This window comes from Pseudozyma hubeiensis (assembly GCF_000403515.1).
Source record: "Pseudozyma hubeiensis SY62 DNA, scaffold: PHS24, whole genome shotgun sequence".
Classification (NCBI taxonomy): Eukaryota; Fungi; Basidiomycota; class Ustilaginomycetes; order Ustilaginales; family Ustilaginaceae; genus Pseudozyma; species Pseudozyma hubeiensis.
The window spans coordinates 38,796-55,412 of record NW_012133806.1 but is presented as its reverse complement, the minus strand read 5'-3'; the positions used below and the strand labels follow the sequence as shown (position 1 = coordinate 55,412).

Here is a 16,617-nt window from a genome sequence, read left to right as displayed (position 1 = left end):
GGGGGGGGGGGGGGGATCAGGACGTACTTGAAGCTGCGACCGACTTCTCGGAAGCCGTACTTGTTTTTGGCGGTGTTCAGTGCTACGTGTGCGTCCTGCTTGCTACGCAGGATTCGATCCCAGATTACAACTTCGTTCGAAACCTGTCACGTTGGAAGATCATCATTGTCAGCATCTTGTCCCATCTCGTCCTAAAACGCCTCTCTTCAACGAGAACGTACATGTTTGGTGGAATCATAACTCGCGCTCAGACTGACGAACACCTGCTTGGTGTTCCAATCAAAGAGCGGTGCGAAGTCGGCATCGATGTCGAAGTCCACCTCTACAAACTCTTGAATGTTGCGATCCATGTGCCATGCCGCTTTGGCGCGAACCACCTCGAGTTGGTTGATGACGACTTTGCCGGTGGGCTTATGCGAGGTGATGCGGGTCACGTCGATGAGTACGACGAGCGCCAATATGATGGTGGTTGCGAGTGCAGAGACTGCATTGAGGCGAGAAAGCGTGCTGTGCATGGCTTGAATGTGCGATGGGAGAAAGAGGAAGGGAAGACGGGCGATGGTGGAAGAAGGGATGGCGTTGTGGGGATGAGAAAAGCTGCCACGTCCTTCGAGCTGTGACCAACGCATTGTGTTGGACCCTGGATCACATCGGTGATCTGCTCTGCAGTGGCTGTCCTCCAATCTCAGATTATCGCATCAGAATGGTCTAACATGAACAACATGAAGCTGCCCAATTCGATTATCCCGAACCAACTGAATATGCCTCTTCGAACCGCACATACTCTATCGGCTTCGGCTTCCGACGATCCGAGCAGCAGAAAGCGTCACCTCGGCAAGCGATCGATCTGATCACATGCACCAGCTTCGACAATGGTGACAACAAGCCTCGCTTAAGCCAGCCACGCAAACACACATGCAAGAGAGTTTTATTCTGAAACACTCGACCTACATAAAGTGATTCGGCTATGCTGGTAGCGTGCCACTTTTTCTGCATACAGTATAGAAAGAACGGCACGTTGCTCTTGGCAGGAGAGGGGTGGAAGCATGTGCAAGAGTGTAGCGCAAGAATGTGCTTATCGGTCACGAGTCGGTTGTTTGCAGCAGCCGCGGCCGCGAGCCGCAACCCAGTTGTGCGTAAGTCAAAGATCCTTGCAACGGTATTCGTATCGTTTGAGCATCGCTCACTATCTGAGGCCGTCGATCGCTCGATTCAATAGGCGCACAATGGCCATGGTCTCAGATCGTTGGTCGCGCCCATCAGCGATACAGTTCGCCGGTACAACAGAGTCCGAATGGTGTTTCAAGCCGCGCTCTGCACCCTCACTCGAACAGGCGGCACGCAGCAATAACGTCATGGTGCTTACTTTTTTTTTTCTGATCCTCGGTCATCTGCAACCCGCGACGGACAAGTTTCGGTCTATTATGGCGCCGGCCGCTCTCTCTTTCGCCTTTGATCGAGACCTTCGGCCCAGCTCGTAACGCTGAACAGAGGCCATGCGCTTGAGATTTCATCCAATGTGGTGTCTCTATCCGAGTCACAGCCGAATCAGATTGTGGCTGCCGCTGCCCTTTTTTGGCTTGTCGGACAAGCGAGGCTGTGACCTCAACGCTTTGCTTCGGTTGGATTCATGCGTGCGTGCAGCCACTGTACCCTCTTGGGCCCTGCCGCTTAGCAGTGAGCGTGCTTCCGTTTCACAGCGTCGCATGGACCGTCGACTGCTGGAGTATATGCCCGTAGGTGGAGCTGCTTTGACCGTTGGCAAGACGTTTGCCAGCCGCTGTTGAGGAAAGAGCCTGCGGGGATACTTCGCCCTTCTCCGAGCATGATCAATCACGATCGCTGCAGAAATTGTCAGTAGTGGAGCCGATGATGTACCACAAAAAACTGCGAAAAGAAACAATTCGAACGAGAAAATCAGAGACAAAGAAAAGAAACGTCGCAGATTGAAATCCAACGAGGACGTTGAGATAGGGCGACTCCGACAAAGGCGGCGGGCGGATTACGCCGTTCCACCACCATCGTCTCAGCTGCTCTGCCTTTGTGTTGACTTTCAGCCTCGAGACTAGCTACCTTCTGCATTGTGCATGGTGCATTGTGCGGCTGGTAAGTGTCTTGCCGATCGACCTAAGCGAGGCAGATTACAGCTGCTCTTAGGTTTGCATCACGCAGCCGACATACGCTTTTTGAGGGTACACCAAGATCTCCGCTTGCCCCGCGCAACAGCGCACTCGCTGCCCGCCAAAAGATCCATTCCTTGCTCTGTCATCCGCTTCTCTGCTGCTCGGCAGCTTCAATCCCCATTGTCCCAAGTCAACGCCTCATCGCCTTTGACCTGTTGACCAGCGTTCATTCGGCACCCATCTCGTCTCCTCTTAACCACCACCGTCGCACCATTCTGCCCGACACATCCTCACCCTCGCCCCCGACAACCTAGATTCCGCGGCCGATTCAGCTTCATACACGATCAGCTGTCATTGTCGCCGTCGCCAGTCGTCCGACTCGGATCCTTTCTTCACCAGCATACGAACAACTATCTCGACTTTCCACCATCATCGATCGCACCATGACGTCTGCACCATCGGTCCATCAGCAACGTGGCGAGGACAGCCTCGATGTGCTTCCTGCCGAGTTGCAGGACACCATCATGGAGAAGAAGTTTGCTCAGATCAAGCAGCAGCGACAGGACGCGCGCAACGTGCTGCGAGAAGCCAAACAGAGGACGCGCAACCGGCAGACCGACCAGCAGATCTTGCTGCTCATGCAGGCCGACGAACGACTTGCTGCGCTGCTCGCTCAAGCTGCCGACTCGATGCGCGCGCTCTTGCCCCCCGTCGCGGCTACCGAAGCCGATGCAGCGGCAGTTGCGACCGATACTTCAGCTCAACACGGGGCAAAGGCCTTCGAAGACAAAGCACAGCAGTGGTTCTCGATCCTCAACGAGGTGCAGTACTCTCTGCGCAGCGCAGTGAGGTACCTTCGCCAGGCACAGCTGTCGCCGCTCACACCACCCGTTGGACCCGACGCCCGTTCGCTCGGCAGAGCAGGCTCAGCCGGCCGCGGGCACAACCTCTCGCTGCTCGAAGTGTTCTCCGACATCGGCGGTCTGCACGGCGGCACAACGTTTAAGCTTCCTCCTCTCGATCATTCGGCATCGTCCTCGTCCGGAGCCTCGTCGCGATCCTCGTCCTTCTCGACGGTGCTGCCCGAATCCAGTCTGAGCTTGCAGGCTCTGCGCGAAAGGGAGAGCAACTGGAAAGCTCTGTCCGGCTCGCTGCAGCAGATCCATCAATCTATGACCGACGCAAGTGTCGACGGAACCTCGAAACTTTCGCCCGAACTCAGTTTGCTCGAAAGCATCCGCAACGGCTGCAGCTCGGATAGGATCCTCATCGACGCTCTCGTCAACACCAACCACATGGCTTGAGCCAACGACAACAAGCATTCACCATCCACCGTCGTCCCCTCCCAGTTCCTTTGCATTTTGTACTTTTACTGCCGAATCTCGTCTCATACCCCCATCTGTTGCGCGGTGGATGGTGCTCGATGATGTCTGTGGAGAAAAGGTCTAACGACTGAGTGTGCGACCGAGATTGAAATTTCGGTAAAGGATGTGAGATCGAAGAAGAATCTCTGTCCAAAGAATGAGGTCGCAGCTTTTGGTCGGCCGTATGTGATTGAATGCGAGAGTGTGTTTTGGATGATGCGTCAGTGCGCAGTATGTGAGTGTCGCATGCGCCCAAACCAACAACCAACACCGAAACGCTTTCATTCCTTCCTGCCTCTCTCTCTCTCTTCTCCTCCACGACAACGCAGCTGTTTTGTGCTGCCGGTCTCTACCTCTTCATACAATCTCTGTCTCCCTTTCCGCCTCGCAACCATGTCGCGCGTAACGCAGTCAAGACAGCAGACGGAAGCCAACGCCAAACTGCTCCGTTCGCTCGCCAAGTCGGCCGACAACAAGGTCTGCGTAGACTGCAAGAAGAACGATCCAAGATGGGCTAGTTGGAACCTAGGCTGTTTCCTGTGCATTCGATGCTCCGGTATCCATCGTTCCATGGGTACTCACATCTCCAAAGGTGAGTTTCCTCCTCAAACCTCCTCCTCATCCTTGTTTTTGACGACCAAGATATACTGACATTCTTTCTCTTTTGCCAACTCTGGGCAACAGTCAAGAGCATCGACTTGGACATTTGGACACCCGAACAGATGGATTCTGTCCAAAAATGGGGGAATCGTAGGTGCAACCTGTACTGGGAAGCTCATCTGAAAGCTGGTCACGTACCTGCGGATCACAAGATTGAATCGTTCATCAGGAGCAAGTACGAGTCCAGGAGGTGGGCAAAGGACGGTCCTCCGCCGAGCGATCCTAGTGTTTTGGATGGCGGTGCCGAGGCGCCTGCTGCGACTGCGAGTGGCTCAACCGGAGCAGCGACGGCTAAGGCGACACCGAGTGTAGCGGCCAAGAAGGCTGCACCGGCGATCGATCTGCTCGACGATGCATCGCCTGCACCAGCACCAGCACCAGCAGCGTCAGCGACCAAGCAACCTCCCGCACCAGCAACAACCGCAGCACCACCCAAGACAACTCCAGCTGGCGGAGGAGGAGGAGGCGGGGGAATCTTCGATCTCGACTGGCACGAACCTTCCCCTTCCAGCACCACCACCACCACCTCCAAGGGCAAAAACGACATCATGTCCCTCTTCGCCTCCTCCAAACCCACCCCCGCTCCCGCCCCCAGCACGGCCAACGACACCTTTGGCGACTTCTCATCCTTCACCTCCCCCACCTCCACCACCGCTGCTGCTGCTGCCGCCACCTCCAACCTCACCTCCTCCTTCGGCGGACTGGATCTCTCCGCAGCACCTAAATCCACTGCCCCCGCCTTCGGCGCAAGCAGCAACCCCTGGTCCACCGGCACAAATCCCCCAGCCCCGTCCAACACTGCAGGGGGCCTGTTCGACACGCACGACGTCTGGGGCTCATCCGGTGCTAACACCACATCCAGCAAGCCGAAGGACGACGCTTTTGCCGATATTTGGGGTGACTTCAAGTAGGCTCCTCAGCCGGGCACGATCTTTTGTACACACGCATGTATGAGGCAAATAGCAAAAGATGCTTTCGAGAACGCTTGCGAATCCAATGTGCGTCGTATTCTCACCCCTGTGACCCTCCGGGCTCACACCCGCATCCCATCCCGCATTCAATCTCCCGCTCACACACCGCACGTAGTCACAAATGCTATTTTCACGTGCGCTCAACACTCCTCGTCGAACCGCGATCCGTACTCGACTCGCCCATCACCTCCTTGCTCAACCTCGACCTCCTCCTCCCATCCTCCTCCACCTCCTCATCCTCCTCATCCCCCACAACAGCGCTATTGCCCTCGAGACCAAAGATCACATCGTCCCTCCTCCTGGCCAACAGACTCGCTTCTTCCACCAACATGCTTCGGTATTTGTCATCAATGCGAGACGCCGCTCCGTTCTTGCTTCCCCTTCGAATCGTCGCACCGCCGCTATTGCTCGGGAATCCTGAACGTGCAGCGTTGTCGGCAACCAGGTTGGTCTCGCTCTCGGCCCGATTTTGAGCAGCGAGATGCACGTTGCGAGGCAGTGGACCAGAGTTGCGAGTAGTCTCGCTGTCGCTGTGGGCACGCGCATCGCGATCATCGTCCGCACGGAGATGCGCAATTTGAGGAGGCGCCAGGCTGTGGGTATTAGACCTGAAAGAAGCAGAGCGAGCGCTCTCAGAATCCAGTCGAGTCGATCCATCTCGTCCGTCGCCGTGCGCTTGCGAGGAAGACTTGGGAGGCAAAGCGTTCGAGGAGCCCATTCGATGCTTCTTCGGAATCACCATGATGGGCCCATCGTCGTCTTCATCCTGATTCTCGTCCTCGTCGTCTGCATCCTCCTGCACAGCTTGATTTGCGGCCGCTGCAACCTCAACCTCCTCGCTGTTGCTGCCGCCACTTTGCACGTTGTTGTGGCTTGCAAGCGAGCTCTGCTCCCGACTTGGTGCAATTGAAGCGTGTGCGGTGCCCATGCTCGCTGTCTGCCCAATCAACGGCGACCCACCCCTACTACCCCTGAAATTTTCCATGACCTTTTGCCTCGCCTCTGCCTCGCCCTTCTCCCTCTCTTCGTCGAGCTTGTCCCTGTGCTCTTCAAAGACCAGAGACATCCAGGTGCCCAGGAAGCCGATCACCTGCTTGGCTTCTGGCATCAATGCAGACATTTGCAAAAAGCCATGACTCCAGCCTTCGATGATCCTCATCTGCACCCAGTCGTCGGGCGACTCTTGCTCGATCGGATCGACGGGCAACTTGGCTTGATTGTTCGACGAGATGGGCGTGGTTCGCAAACCTTCACCGAATCGAGCTGATGCCATGGCCTTGCGTCGTTCGATGTCCGCCTTTTTGGCAAGCTTCGCTTCGCGGATGCGGCCGGCCATGATGACGGTGTCATCGCACAGAGGGTCCTTCTCGCCGCAGATGAACAAGACAGGCGGGAACTCGGCCAAAAGATGCGCTGGCGCCACAACAGGAGAAAGGTAGTAGTCGTGGTCCAGGTCGGGCTGTCGTTTGGGACCGATGTAGAGGATGGCCATGGCACGCAGCATGCCCTGCGTCATGATCCTGTCCTGGAAGTAGCCAGCCATGGAAGTGACGGTGAGGCGAGTGTTGAAGGGCGCGCGCCTCTGATCCTTGTTCCTGCTATCCGCTGCTTCGGCTGCCTCCTGCAATGCCTTTTGCTCCCTTTCGAAACGCGCCTGCGCTCGCTTCTCTTCACGGTCGGCGATCTCATCCAGCATGGCTTGTCGAGCCACCTGGGCCCATGGCAGACCGCCCTTCTCCCATGAGGGAGTCCAGGCGCCTTCAGCCCACATTCCTTCTGGAGCCGAGTCCGAAGGGGTGGATGCGCCGTTCTCGTCCGAGGTGGGATCGACTTCTGCGTAGCGAGCGCGTTCGTCGAGATGGAGCTCGGCGGTGCGAGTCAAAGACTGATATGAACGAGGATCCTTGGTTCGCTCTTTGCTCCTGGCACGTTTCGCCTCGGCACGTTTGCGGTCCGAGGCGCTGGCTGTTGTTGCCAAGTTGGCAGCTGAGCGTCGCCTGGCAGAGCGAAGGGATGTGGAAGAGGCAGACGCGGCGACAGTAGACTGATGCTGAGCGAGATTGTCGAGATTGACCTCGCTCTGTTGGCGCAAAAGGCGTAGGTGCTCTGGCTTCATCCAGCTCGAGAAACCAAAGTTGAGACTCGGGTAGGTGAGCACCATACCGATGGGTTTGGGCAGCGGTGGAGGTCGTTGTGCCGGGCCGCAGCTGCGGGAGGTGAGCGACGAGTAAGCTAGCTGAATGCGAGGCTGCGGGTACTGGATGATTTTGAGCACGACGCCAGTGGCGAGGTTGCCACCGGCACTGTCACCGGTGAGGATGATGCGGAAGTTGGGTGAGCCGGACATGCCGATGACCTTGCCGGCCGTCTCGTGGAGTGTACGATAGAGATCGAAGCATTCCTCGAGTGCGAACGGATACGGATACTCGGGTGCCTTGCAGTAGTCGACGCAGAGGACGGGCTTCTGCATCTGCTTGGCGAGTTGACGCAGACGCTCTTCGTGATGCTGCGGATTCATACAGATGTAGCCACCGCCGCAAAAGTCGAGGACGAGCTCTTCCTCCATGCGGAGCTGCCTTTCGCTCTTGGCGTAGAAGAGCCACGCCTTGCTAGGTCGTGTGTGATGTGCTGCCACCTGCGGCCGGGGTATCAGGAGAGGACGTGCGATGGGCAGAGACGGACGGTGGAACCATGTGGCGGCGCGAATGTAGGGATTAGTGGTCTTTTCCCAAGTGTAGCGCATCATGTCGACGGTGCAGAAGGCCCTGTACTTCCGAAGCTTCTCGTCGGCTTCGTTCGCGTAGACGAGGTAGTACGCGGAGAAGACGAGGCTCATGATGTCTCTGAGCCACTTGGGTTTGATGTTGATTGCAGAGGCAAAACCAGCGTCTAGGGCGGTGACGATCCAGGTTGTGCGGTAAAAGTTGCGCGAGTACATGCGAGCGAGCGGCTCTGGAGCGCCGAAGCCGAGGAGCGAGTCGAGGTGCCTGATGGTGTAGATGCCGACGGAGCTGAAGACGACAATCTGCCAGGGCGAGAAGCGCTTGAGCTTGGCATTGATCTTGCGTATGAGGGGACTTGGACCATCTCGGTTGCCTGTGACAAGGAACCAGAGCCAAAAGAGGATGACGGAGAAGATCTGGACCCTCTTGAGCTTGGTCGAAGGTCGACCGAGCAGATGGTCGATCATGATGGCTCGCTAGCGGGCTGGCAGATGCTCCAGTTCGGTGCAGACGGCCAAGCGAGAAAGAGAGAGACAGACACAGGGCAGCACCGCCTGCGATCACTGCGAGCCGGATCCAGTGTTGCGATGCGATGCCGAGGGCGAAGGAGGTTCAACTTCTGCTCATGGAGTGTCGTTTCAAGGGCAGTTCGATATCGTCAAGAGGAAAAGGATGAACGATGAAGAGGCGACGCTGCTGCTGTGGGTGCTGCTGTTTGTGCTTTGAATATGACGAGCACTGCCAGTGATTGGCTTGTCTTGTCAAAGTTGGCCGCCCTTGAGTTGTGACAATGAGCGTGAGTCAATTGTGTGAATGAGCAACGGGATCCTAGCAACGGGCACCGCTGTTGGATGTGATCGATGTGGACTACCTTCGTGGCTATGGGACTATCGCAGTGACTGTCTGCACTGAAGGTGGGAAGGTAATCAATCGCCTAACGCAACGTGAAAGGCACACTGACACATTTCGAGAGATTCAGGGTTCGGCAAAAGAGTGCACACTGCCTCGACCCGTGAAAAGCGCCCATGCATAGATTGCATGCTGCACGTCGGACCTGGCCGAAAGTGACACATGCGCAATCACCCTGTCACCTCGGCGGCCAAAATCAGGCCCATGATCTAGCAACGTGACTGTATATTATGCATTAGAGGACTCTTTCAAGGCAGCACGCGTTCATGGTGAAGTGGTTATCATATCTCTTTCCCATTTTGTGTCATATGAGGATGATGCGGTGCAAAGAGGAGGCCGCGGGTTCGAACCCCGCTGGACGCACCCTTTTCTTTTTGCTGTTTCATCCATGATAGCTGTTGCCCAGCTCGAAGCTTTGCTCGCTTTGGTGGGTCACACTGATGACTACTAGCGGGCAAGATGGACGAATCATGCGACATGCGCAAGCGCTCGATGACAAGCATATCGAATGTCCTTGTCAGGCGCATTTTGAAGTTACGCGTCACATCGCCCCGGGAATTCCGCGCAGAGGCTGCTGACGAGGCCCGAGGTGGTCACCGTGCCTGGATTCGGACTCCTCTTCCCTCCTCTTCTCTTCTCTCGTACAGCCAGCGTTGAACGTGGCCGTGAATCCCGAGGAGAGCATCCTCCTTGGCTAGTCAGAAGACCCGACCCCGCCATCCTGCACCTGCCACCATGCCCGCCGCGATATCCACCAGGGATTCCACTTAAGCCAAGCCAGGTCAAGCCGCACAGTGGCCAACTCACTTTGACGAAAAGACATCGTGCGACGATGGTAGCGGCATCCAGAGCTGAAGATGTCGGGTGCGCGACTCAGCGGCGGCGACCTCGAGCAGCTAGACGGGCGGACGGGATACAGTAACCGCTTCGACGTCCGGCACGCTTTCAGCGACGTGGCGAAAAGCTCAACCAGCTTAGCCAAGACAAATCACAAATTCCGGTGCGAGTCGCGCTCCGCTGCATTCTTTGATTTGCCCCACGTCGACGCTGGCTGCCAGGCTATTTCCCAGCGCTTTTCTTCCAGAAACACACCCACATACACACATACACACACGCTACACACGCTCGCTTCCTGCTGCTCGGTGTGGCCACTTTCAGCCAATCCTTTTTTTGTTCGGCGCATCTTGTCGCTTAATCCGAGATTCCACGTCGGGCGGCAACATTTGTTGTTGTGGGCTGTTCGTTCTGTTCTCACCATCTCTCCTCCACCATCACCGCTTTTCCATTACACCCACAACCTTGCTATCTTCACCGCTTGGTCGAAGCCTCACATCCCGGTCCAAGCTCACCCTTCAACCCGAGTGCGCTTCTTCGGTCACCATGGCGTCGCAACTCGACTTGATCGTTCTCGGTCTCGGCGGCTTGCTTGCCGCCCTCTACCTCTTCCGTGACACGCTCTTTGGCGGTGCCAAGGATACCGGATCAAAGCTCGCCAACGGTGGACCTATCACTGCCAGTGAGGAAGGCGGCGCCGACTTCATCTCTAAACTCACATCCCAGAACAAGCGCATCGCCATCTTCTACGGCTCCCAGACAGGTACCGCCGAAGAGTATGCCACAAAGCTCGCCAAAGAGGCCAAAGCCCGTTTCGGCACCTCTTCTCTCGTCCTCGATCCCGAAGAGTACGAGTTCGAAAAGCTCGACCAGATGCCCGAAGACACTGTCGCCGTCTTTGTCATGGCCACCTACGGTGAAGGTGAGCCCACCGACAACGCCGTCGGCCTCATGGAGTTCATCGAAAACGAGACGCCCGAGTTCTCTAACGGCAGCGAGCGCCTCGAGAACCTCAACTACGTCATCTTTGGCCTTGGAAACCGAACCTACGAACACTTCAACGCCGTCGCCCGCAAGCTCGATGCCCGTCTTCAGTCCCTGGGAGCCAAGCGCATCGGCGAGCGAGGCGAAGGCGACGACGACAAGAGCATGGAGGAAGACTACTTGGCCTGGAAGGACTCCATGTTTGAGGCGCTCGCCACCTCGCTCAACTTTGAAGAGGGCGGCGGAGGCGATGTGGCCGATTTCAAGGTCACCGAGCTCGCCAACCACCCCGAAGACAAGGTCTACCACGGCGAGCTCTCGGCGCGTGCCCTCCTCGGCACCAAGGGCATCCACGATGCAAAGAACCCCTACAACGCTGTCGTCACCCAAGCTCGCGAGCTCTTTGTAGAAGGCACCGCCGATCGTACCTGCGTTCACGTCGAATTCGACATCGAAGGCTCCGGCATCTCGTACCAGCACGGCGACCACGTTGCTGTCTGGGCTCACAACCCCGAGCAGGAGGTCGGCCGTGTCCTCGCTGTCTTTGGCCTCCTCGACAAGCGCACCACTGTGATTGATGTCGAGTCGCTCGACCCCACCCTCGCAAAGGTTCCCTTCCCTGTCCCCACCACCTACGAAGCCGTCTTCCGACACTACATCGATATCACCAGCCACGCCTCCCGACAGACGCTCAACAGTTTCGCCAAGTTTGCGCCCTCGCCCGAGATCCAGGCCAAGCTCGAAAAGATCTGCGCCAACAAGGACATCTTCCAGGCAGAGATCGGCAGCCGATTGCTCAAGACCGCCGAAGCCTTGCAGTGGATCGCAGGCGACGACCTGCAGGCCGACGTCAGCTCCATCAAGCCGTGGAACGTCCCCTTCGACCGAGTCATCTCGGATCTTCCGCGCGTCGGTCCTCGCTTCTACTCGATCTCGTCCAGCCCCAAGATGCACCCCAAGTCGGTGCACATCACGGCTGTCGTCCTCCGCTACCAGGCCAACAAGTCGGGCCCTTGGGTGCACGGCCTGGCCACCAACTTTATCAGCACCATCAAGATGGCCAAGAATGGCGAGCAGCCTGGCGGCCCTACCGACCCGCGCTTTGGTACACCAAAGTATCTGCTAGACGGCCCTCGAGGCGCCTACACCAAGGAGGGCGCGTTCCGTGCTCCCATCCACATCCGACGCTCCAACTTCCGCCTGCCAACTTCGCCCAAGATTCCCGTCATCATGGTCGGACCCGGAACCGGTGTTGCCCCCTTCCGCTCATTCGTGCAGGATCGTGTCTGCAGCGCCGAAAAGGCGCTCGAGAAAGCCAACGGCAAGACCGCCGAGGAGGCACTCAAGGACTGGGGCAATATCTGGCTCTTCTACGGATGCAGAAAGGCCGACGAGGACTTCCTCTACCGCGACGAATGGCCACAGTACGCCCAGAAGCTCGGCGGCAAGTTCCTCATGGAGACGTCGCTTTCCCGTGAAAAGTTCAAGCCTGACGGATCCAAGCTGTATGTGCAGGACTTGATCTGGGAGCGACGCAAGCAGATCGCCGAAGACATTCTCGAGCGAAAGGCTTATATCTACATTTGCGGTGAGGCCAAGGGCATGGCGCAGGACGTCGAGGGCATCTTTGCTAAGATCTTAGAAGATGCCAAGGGCTCGGCAGAGGAGGCCAAGAAGGAGATGAAGCTGCTTAAGGAGCGATCCAGGTTGCTTCTGGATGTATGGTCTTGAGAGGCCGAGACCGACGCGACTCGGAATTCGTACGCTGCTAGCCAACGATCCTCTGAATGCACTCCTTCTCATTGTGCACACGTTTGATGTCGCCTCTACGTGATGGAATTGTGGTCACCTGTAAATAAGCAATAGACATTACGGCTGCCTGTGCCTTGTTTCATTCCTCTTCGCATGTTTGCCCAGGCTGATACAGTGCAAGCTGGCCAGAATCTCGAGCGAAAAGGGCCACACGGAAATATTTTAAAGATGTAAGACCGAAGGTGATACGGCACTGGAAGATTGCAAATTTGATGCCGCACGGGAGAGTTGCCTCACGTGCTGGTCCGAGTGTGGAATTCCATCATCGACACTGGCTGATGCGAAGAGTCTCACAGTCGCTGCGATCTACAGCCTGCCTGCTTTGTGCACCCAAGCCTTTTTGATATCCATCACCGCAAGCTCCATCAACCCCATCCATCGTCACAGTCGTCGAATCGACCAAAGGACTGAGACAACATGTCGCTCCGAGCTTCCCGCACACTCTTCAACGAGGCCAAGAACTACGCTTCGTCCCACAGCTTCACCTACGTCGAGGGCAAAACCCCCTTCTGGCGAAAGTTCCGTCAGATCTTCTCGGCCAACCCAGAGATCTCATCCGGTATCCCTAGCATCGAGTCGAACCGATGGCCGCAACCCGCATCGCGCCCTGAGCGCTCCGCCATGCCACCAAGCGCCGCTTCGGATCCCGCGAGCAACCTCTACCACACCCGAGACTTCCGACGCAAATACCCCAAGCTCGAGATGATCACCCAGAAGGATCTCACCACGCTTCTGCTGTCTTCCCCCAACGAGGACGGCACTCGCAGCTTGCAAGCGCCCGAGGATGCTACCAACACCACCGCCCTCACGCGTCCTGCCGATCTCGAGTCGCCCACCGCTTTCACCGATGTGTTGGCACAAGTGCACAAGTCGTCCGACGCTTCGTCGCCAAGCTTCTACTCGGCTTCCAACCTGCCACCACGCCCTCCTTTCAAGCAGCCCCACCACATCCTCAAGCTGCAGAAGGGCGCTGTTCCCCACGACCCTCATGCTTACTACCCTGCGTAAGTGCTCAGTTCGCCGGTTCTTGTCGAGGCGAAGCAGCTCGGTCCCGCCCGACCGCGACGGTGCGATGCTCCGATCATCCTATCTCTGCTTCATTTACTGACTGCCGCTTCCTCTTCTGCTGCCCTTCGATACCAACACTGCAGTGAGAACTACGCTTAGAGCGGAACGTTTCGTCATCCAACCTCTTTCCCAAGCATACAAACAGCTCAATTAAAGAAATCTTCACACGATTGAGTACCGTTTGATCAAAGTGACCTTCAACCTCGAAACCTTGTGCATAGGACTCTCCAAAATAGAGCCTGCTTCGCGTCGAAACGGACTGATTGGCTTGCAGAGCTCTGACCATCGCCAGGCATACCGATGCTCTGCGCGCGTACACTGTGCGGCAGAATCGACTAAGCTCCGAGAAGACCGCAGCGACCACAGCCCTTGTTTGTCGATACCGATCTGTTGCCGGATTCTCCCTCGCCCTCCGCTTCTAACGATTCTGCGACCTGCGTGGCCTCCCACGCCAGTCACAGCTTTGAAACCTTGAGTATAGCAATTCTCGGCCGCTTCGCTAGCCACAACCACTACGGTGGTCACTGCTTGGATGCGGCGTACTGTTGGCTGGCCATCGTGGCGTGACGATCGAATCTGGACCGACAGAGAGACAGAGAGGAAAAGGCAATCGGCGGCAGAGCAGCCAAAGTAACGGATGCGAGCGGTGCAGCGCAGTTCATTTCGTACTGACTGGCGTGTCAAAAGAAAGCGCACGCCCACAGAGCCATCCGACTCAGCATGAAGCGCTCGGGCCCCTTTCCGAACCTTCCCTTTTTCATCTTGCCCTTTCTCTTCGAGCCTCCCATACTCTTCAACAACGACGACCTTTCATCCAATCATTCCTATACCTGAGCCCATCATCCAAGACCTCGGCCGGTTTGCGGAAAACTGTTCGACGCAAGCGACCAAGTTTCGTACTCGTGGCGACACGACAGCTGCTCAGTCTCTTGCTGCTCGTTGCGTTTCGTCTCGTCTGCATTCTCTTATCCTTGCAGCAAGACCATGTCACAGCAGGTGCCCGAGCGCCCCTACTGGCTCGTGTGCAATGGCGAACGACTCAAGCAACAGCTGCCCCAATTCTTCGACTATCGCATTCCCATTGACAGATGCGTAGTCTCGGGCATCCAAGGCGAGCCATTCTCTCTGAAGATCAGCAAGGACAAGTATCCGGACGGCGCCCTGGTCTGTGTTAGAGGAGAGCGACCGGACTCGTGGGACCTAGTCTTCGACGCGGTGGCCGACCTGGCATACATCTACCGGCACCTCGATCGCCCCGCAGGGGATCGTGCCAGTTCTTCTTGGGAGTTCCGAGGCGACGACTGGATCTTCGGCCAGATCAGCGTGGTCTGGATTCTCGTTATGAGAAGGACGGAGATGGGCGCTCACGTCGACGCCGTAGCGACGCAATACAACATCCAGTCTTTGCCGAGGGCTTGGCTGGCCGCCTCTGCCGACAGGCTGCTGATCGAAAGGCTCAATAGCCTCTGCCTCGATGTCGGTGGAGATCAACCTACCGAGCCTGCGGCGACGAGGACACCTACAGCATCGCCACGACCATCGCCGTCGACGACGTTGTCGGGTCGGGCCTCTCTGCAATCCCCTCCGCCTCTGGCTCCCGAGATTCCTTTGTCGAACGCTGCTCCATCCAATGCTGCCCCTTCGAATGCTGTTCCATCGAATGCTGCGCCGTTGCCACCGCGGTCGCTTGCGGACAGCACTGCCGCTGAGGGTAGCGCTCTAGGCCAATCTGCGGTCGCTACACCTTTCGATCCCCTTGCTTTCGCTCGCCTGGCTCCTGGCCTCCGACCGCGCACTGCCAGGATCACGAGCTCGATGGAACGATCCATCACCAGTCCCAGCCCTTCCCGTCAAGTGGGACGGCCTTCCCCTGGCCCTAGCCCCGGCCCCTCACATCGCGCTGCGCAGCCGCTCACCTCAGGCACCGGCATCCGCTCTCCAGTTGCAGGCTCGCAGCAGGTGAATCTGCGTACCAGTAGCGCAAGTCCTGCTCGTCGACCCGTCGTCCTCGACCGTGCCTCGATCCGCGGTATCAAGCGTGGTCAGGATGGAGGACGGCGTACAAAGCTAGAAGCTTCAACTGTCTCCGAGGCAGGTCAACGGAATGGTGCAACGCCTGATGCCGGACGTCATCGTCAACATGCTCACGCGCAAATGTTCCCCAGCCGCGCTAATGCTTCCGCGCCTCGTCGTCGTCCTGGCAGCGTGCAAGGGAGCACGCTCGTAACTGCGATCTCGGTGGATGGTGATGAATCTGATGAGCGCGACGACGTCGGCGAATCTGACAAAGCTGACGATGTTGACACTGCTGATGATGCTGACGCTGCTGCCGGTGCGGCCAGCACTGCTGTCGTTGATTTAGCTGACTCAGTCGTGAACGATGCGGACGATGCCGATTCCGACGACTCCGACGACGACACGCCACTGAATCAGCTCGTTGTACGACCTGCCAGCCGAACCGGCGTCATCGATGTGGCCGAGTTCACCCCTCGTCGCTCCCAGCGCCTGTCGGCTCGTAGAGCTCTGATCCCGCATCAACCCGATTGGGAGGCCATCGACCTGCTCAAGTCGATCTGGCATCTGCCTCGGCAGCAGTATCGTATCACAGTTGCGAACCCGGAAAAAATGTCGCAGATGATGGAAGAGATAGACCGAAAGGACGAGGAGCGCAGAGAACAGGAGGCCAGCGAATGGGAAGATGTCGAGGAGGACGAGGAAAAAGAGCGCGAGGACTCGGACCTGTTGCCACTGGAAGAGATCCCGGAGGGCATTCGGATGATCATCGGCGAGGACGCGGTCAACGAGTATCGTCGTCTACCACCGTTCGACGACAGCTACGAACGGATCCCGGCGACAGACTCTGGTTGGCAGATGCGGCCTAAAGCGATCAAAGTGTCGAAGAAGCACAAGTGTTGGAACCCGGACGACTACAGCGTGATCGGATTCCGCGATGCCGAGCTGCAGGAACGATGGAGACGGTACCATTACTGGAAGCAGATGGACGAACGCAGCAAGAAGGAGGAGAAGGATCGAAAGGCGATCGAACGAGGTGCAAGGAGCCTGCCTCGACGTCGAGCGTAGCTGTAGCCACGAACCGTGACGCGAGACGATCGAGAAAGAAATACAATGTTTTAACGAAGTATCGACTGATATAGTACATGATCGGGAC

The 16,617-nt window shown here is 57.2% G+C and overlaps 8 protein-coding genes and 1 non-coding gene across 9 annotated transcripts in view; 6 read left to right on the top strand and 3 right to left on the bottom strand.

The window, feature by feature from the left end:
• The window catches only part of PHSY_002536 (hypothetical protein), a gene marked incomplete at both ends in the record, with an annotated part of 790 nt that extends 275 nt beyond the window's left edge, over positions 1 to 515 (bottom strand). Inside the window, 2 exons of the mRNA XM_012333160.1 lie at positions 28 to 143; positions 222 to 515. Coding sequence (XP_012188550.1) covers positions 28 to 143; positions 222 to 515 — 410 coding nt within the window. The remainder of the gene's footprint in view (positions 1 to 27; positions 144 to 221) is intronic.
• Positions 516 to 1,046: 531 nt separating this feature from the next.
• Positions 1,047 to 3,427, top strand: PHSY_002535 (potential regulator of salt tolerance; the record flags this gene model as incomplete). The annotated part of the gene is made up of 2 exons (XM_012333159.1): positions 1,047 to 1,136; positions 2,438 to 3,427. 2 exons carry the CDS (start codon positions 1,047 to 1,049, stop codon positions 3,425 to 3,427), a joined length of 1,080 nt encoding a protein of 359 aa, XP_012188549.1.
• Positions 3,428 to 3,880: 453 nt separating this feature from the next.
• PHSY_002534 (potential Arf GTPase-activating protein) lies at positions 3,881 to 5,058 on the top strand (the record flags this gene model as incomplete). The annotated part of the gene is made up of 2 exons (XM_012333158.1): positions 3,881 to 4,079; positions 4,172 to 5,058. The coding sequence occupies 2 exons, from the start codon at positions 3,881 to 3,883 to the stop codon at positions 5,056 to 5,058; spliced, it is 1,086 nt and encodes a 361-aa protein (XP_012188548.1).
• Positions 5,059 to 5,248: 190 nt separating this feature from the next.
• On the bottom strand, positions 5,249 to 8,308 carry PHSY_002533 (alpha/beta hydrolase fold domain containing protein; the record flags this gene model as incomplete). The annotated part of the gene is made up of 1 exon (XM_012333157.1): positions 5,249 to 8,308. One exon carries the CDS (start codon positions 8,306 to 8,308, stop codon positions 5,249 to 5,251), a length of 3,060 nt encoding a protein of 1,019 aa, XP_012188547.1.
• A 145-nt stretch (positions 8,309 to 8,453) lies between these two features.
• Positions 8,454 to 9,277, bottom strand: PHSY_002532 (hypothetical protein; the record flags this gene model as incomplete). Its single annotated transcript, XM_012333156.1, has 2 exons — positions 8,454 to 8,617; positions 9,115 to 9,277. The coding sequence occupies 2 exons, from the start codon at positions 9,275 to 9,277 to the stop codon at positions 8,454 to 8,456; spliced, it is 327 nt and encodes a 108-aa protein (XP_012188546.1).
• Positions 9,011 to 9,113, top strand: PHSY_007602. Its single transcript has one exon. It is a non-coding gene; the product is annotated as a tRNA-Gly (tRNA).
• Positions 9,278 to 10,130: 853 nt separating the features above from the next.
• Positions 10,131 to 12,299, top strand: PHSY_002531 (NADPH--cytochrome P450 reductase; the record flags this gene model as incomplete). The annotated part of the gene is made up of 1 exon (XM_012333155.1): positions 10,131 to 12,299. One exon carries the CDS (start codon positions 10,131 to 10,133, stop codon positions 12,297 to 12,299), a length of 2,169 nt encoding a protein of 722 aa, XP_012188545.1.
• Positions 12,300 to 12,797: 498 nt separating this feature from the next.
• Positions 12,798 to 13,870, top strand: PHSY_002530 (potential mitochondrial complex; the record flags this gene model as incomplete). The annotated part of the gene is made up of 2 exons (XM_012333154.1): positions 12,798 to 13,384; positions 13,723 to 13,870. The coding sequence occupies 2 exons, from the start codon at positions 12,798 to 12,800 to the stop codon at positions 13,868 to 13,870; spliced, it is 735 nt and encodes a 244-aa protein (XP_012188544.1).
• A 562-nt stretch (positions 13,871 to 14,432) lies between these two features.
• PHSY_002529 (hypothetical protein) lies at positions 14,433 to 16,529 on the top strand (the record flags this gene model as incomplete). Its single annotated transcript, XM_012333153.1, has 1 exon — positions 14,433 to 16,529. One exon carries the CDS (start codon positions 14,433 to 14,435, stop codon positions 16,527 to 16,529), a length of 2,097 nt encoding a protein of 698 aa, XP_012188543.1.
• Between the last annotated feature and the right edge of the window lie 88 nt (positions 16,530 to 16,617).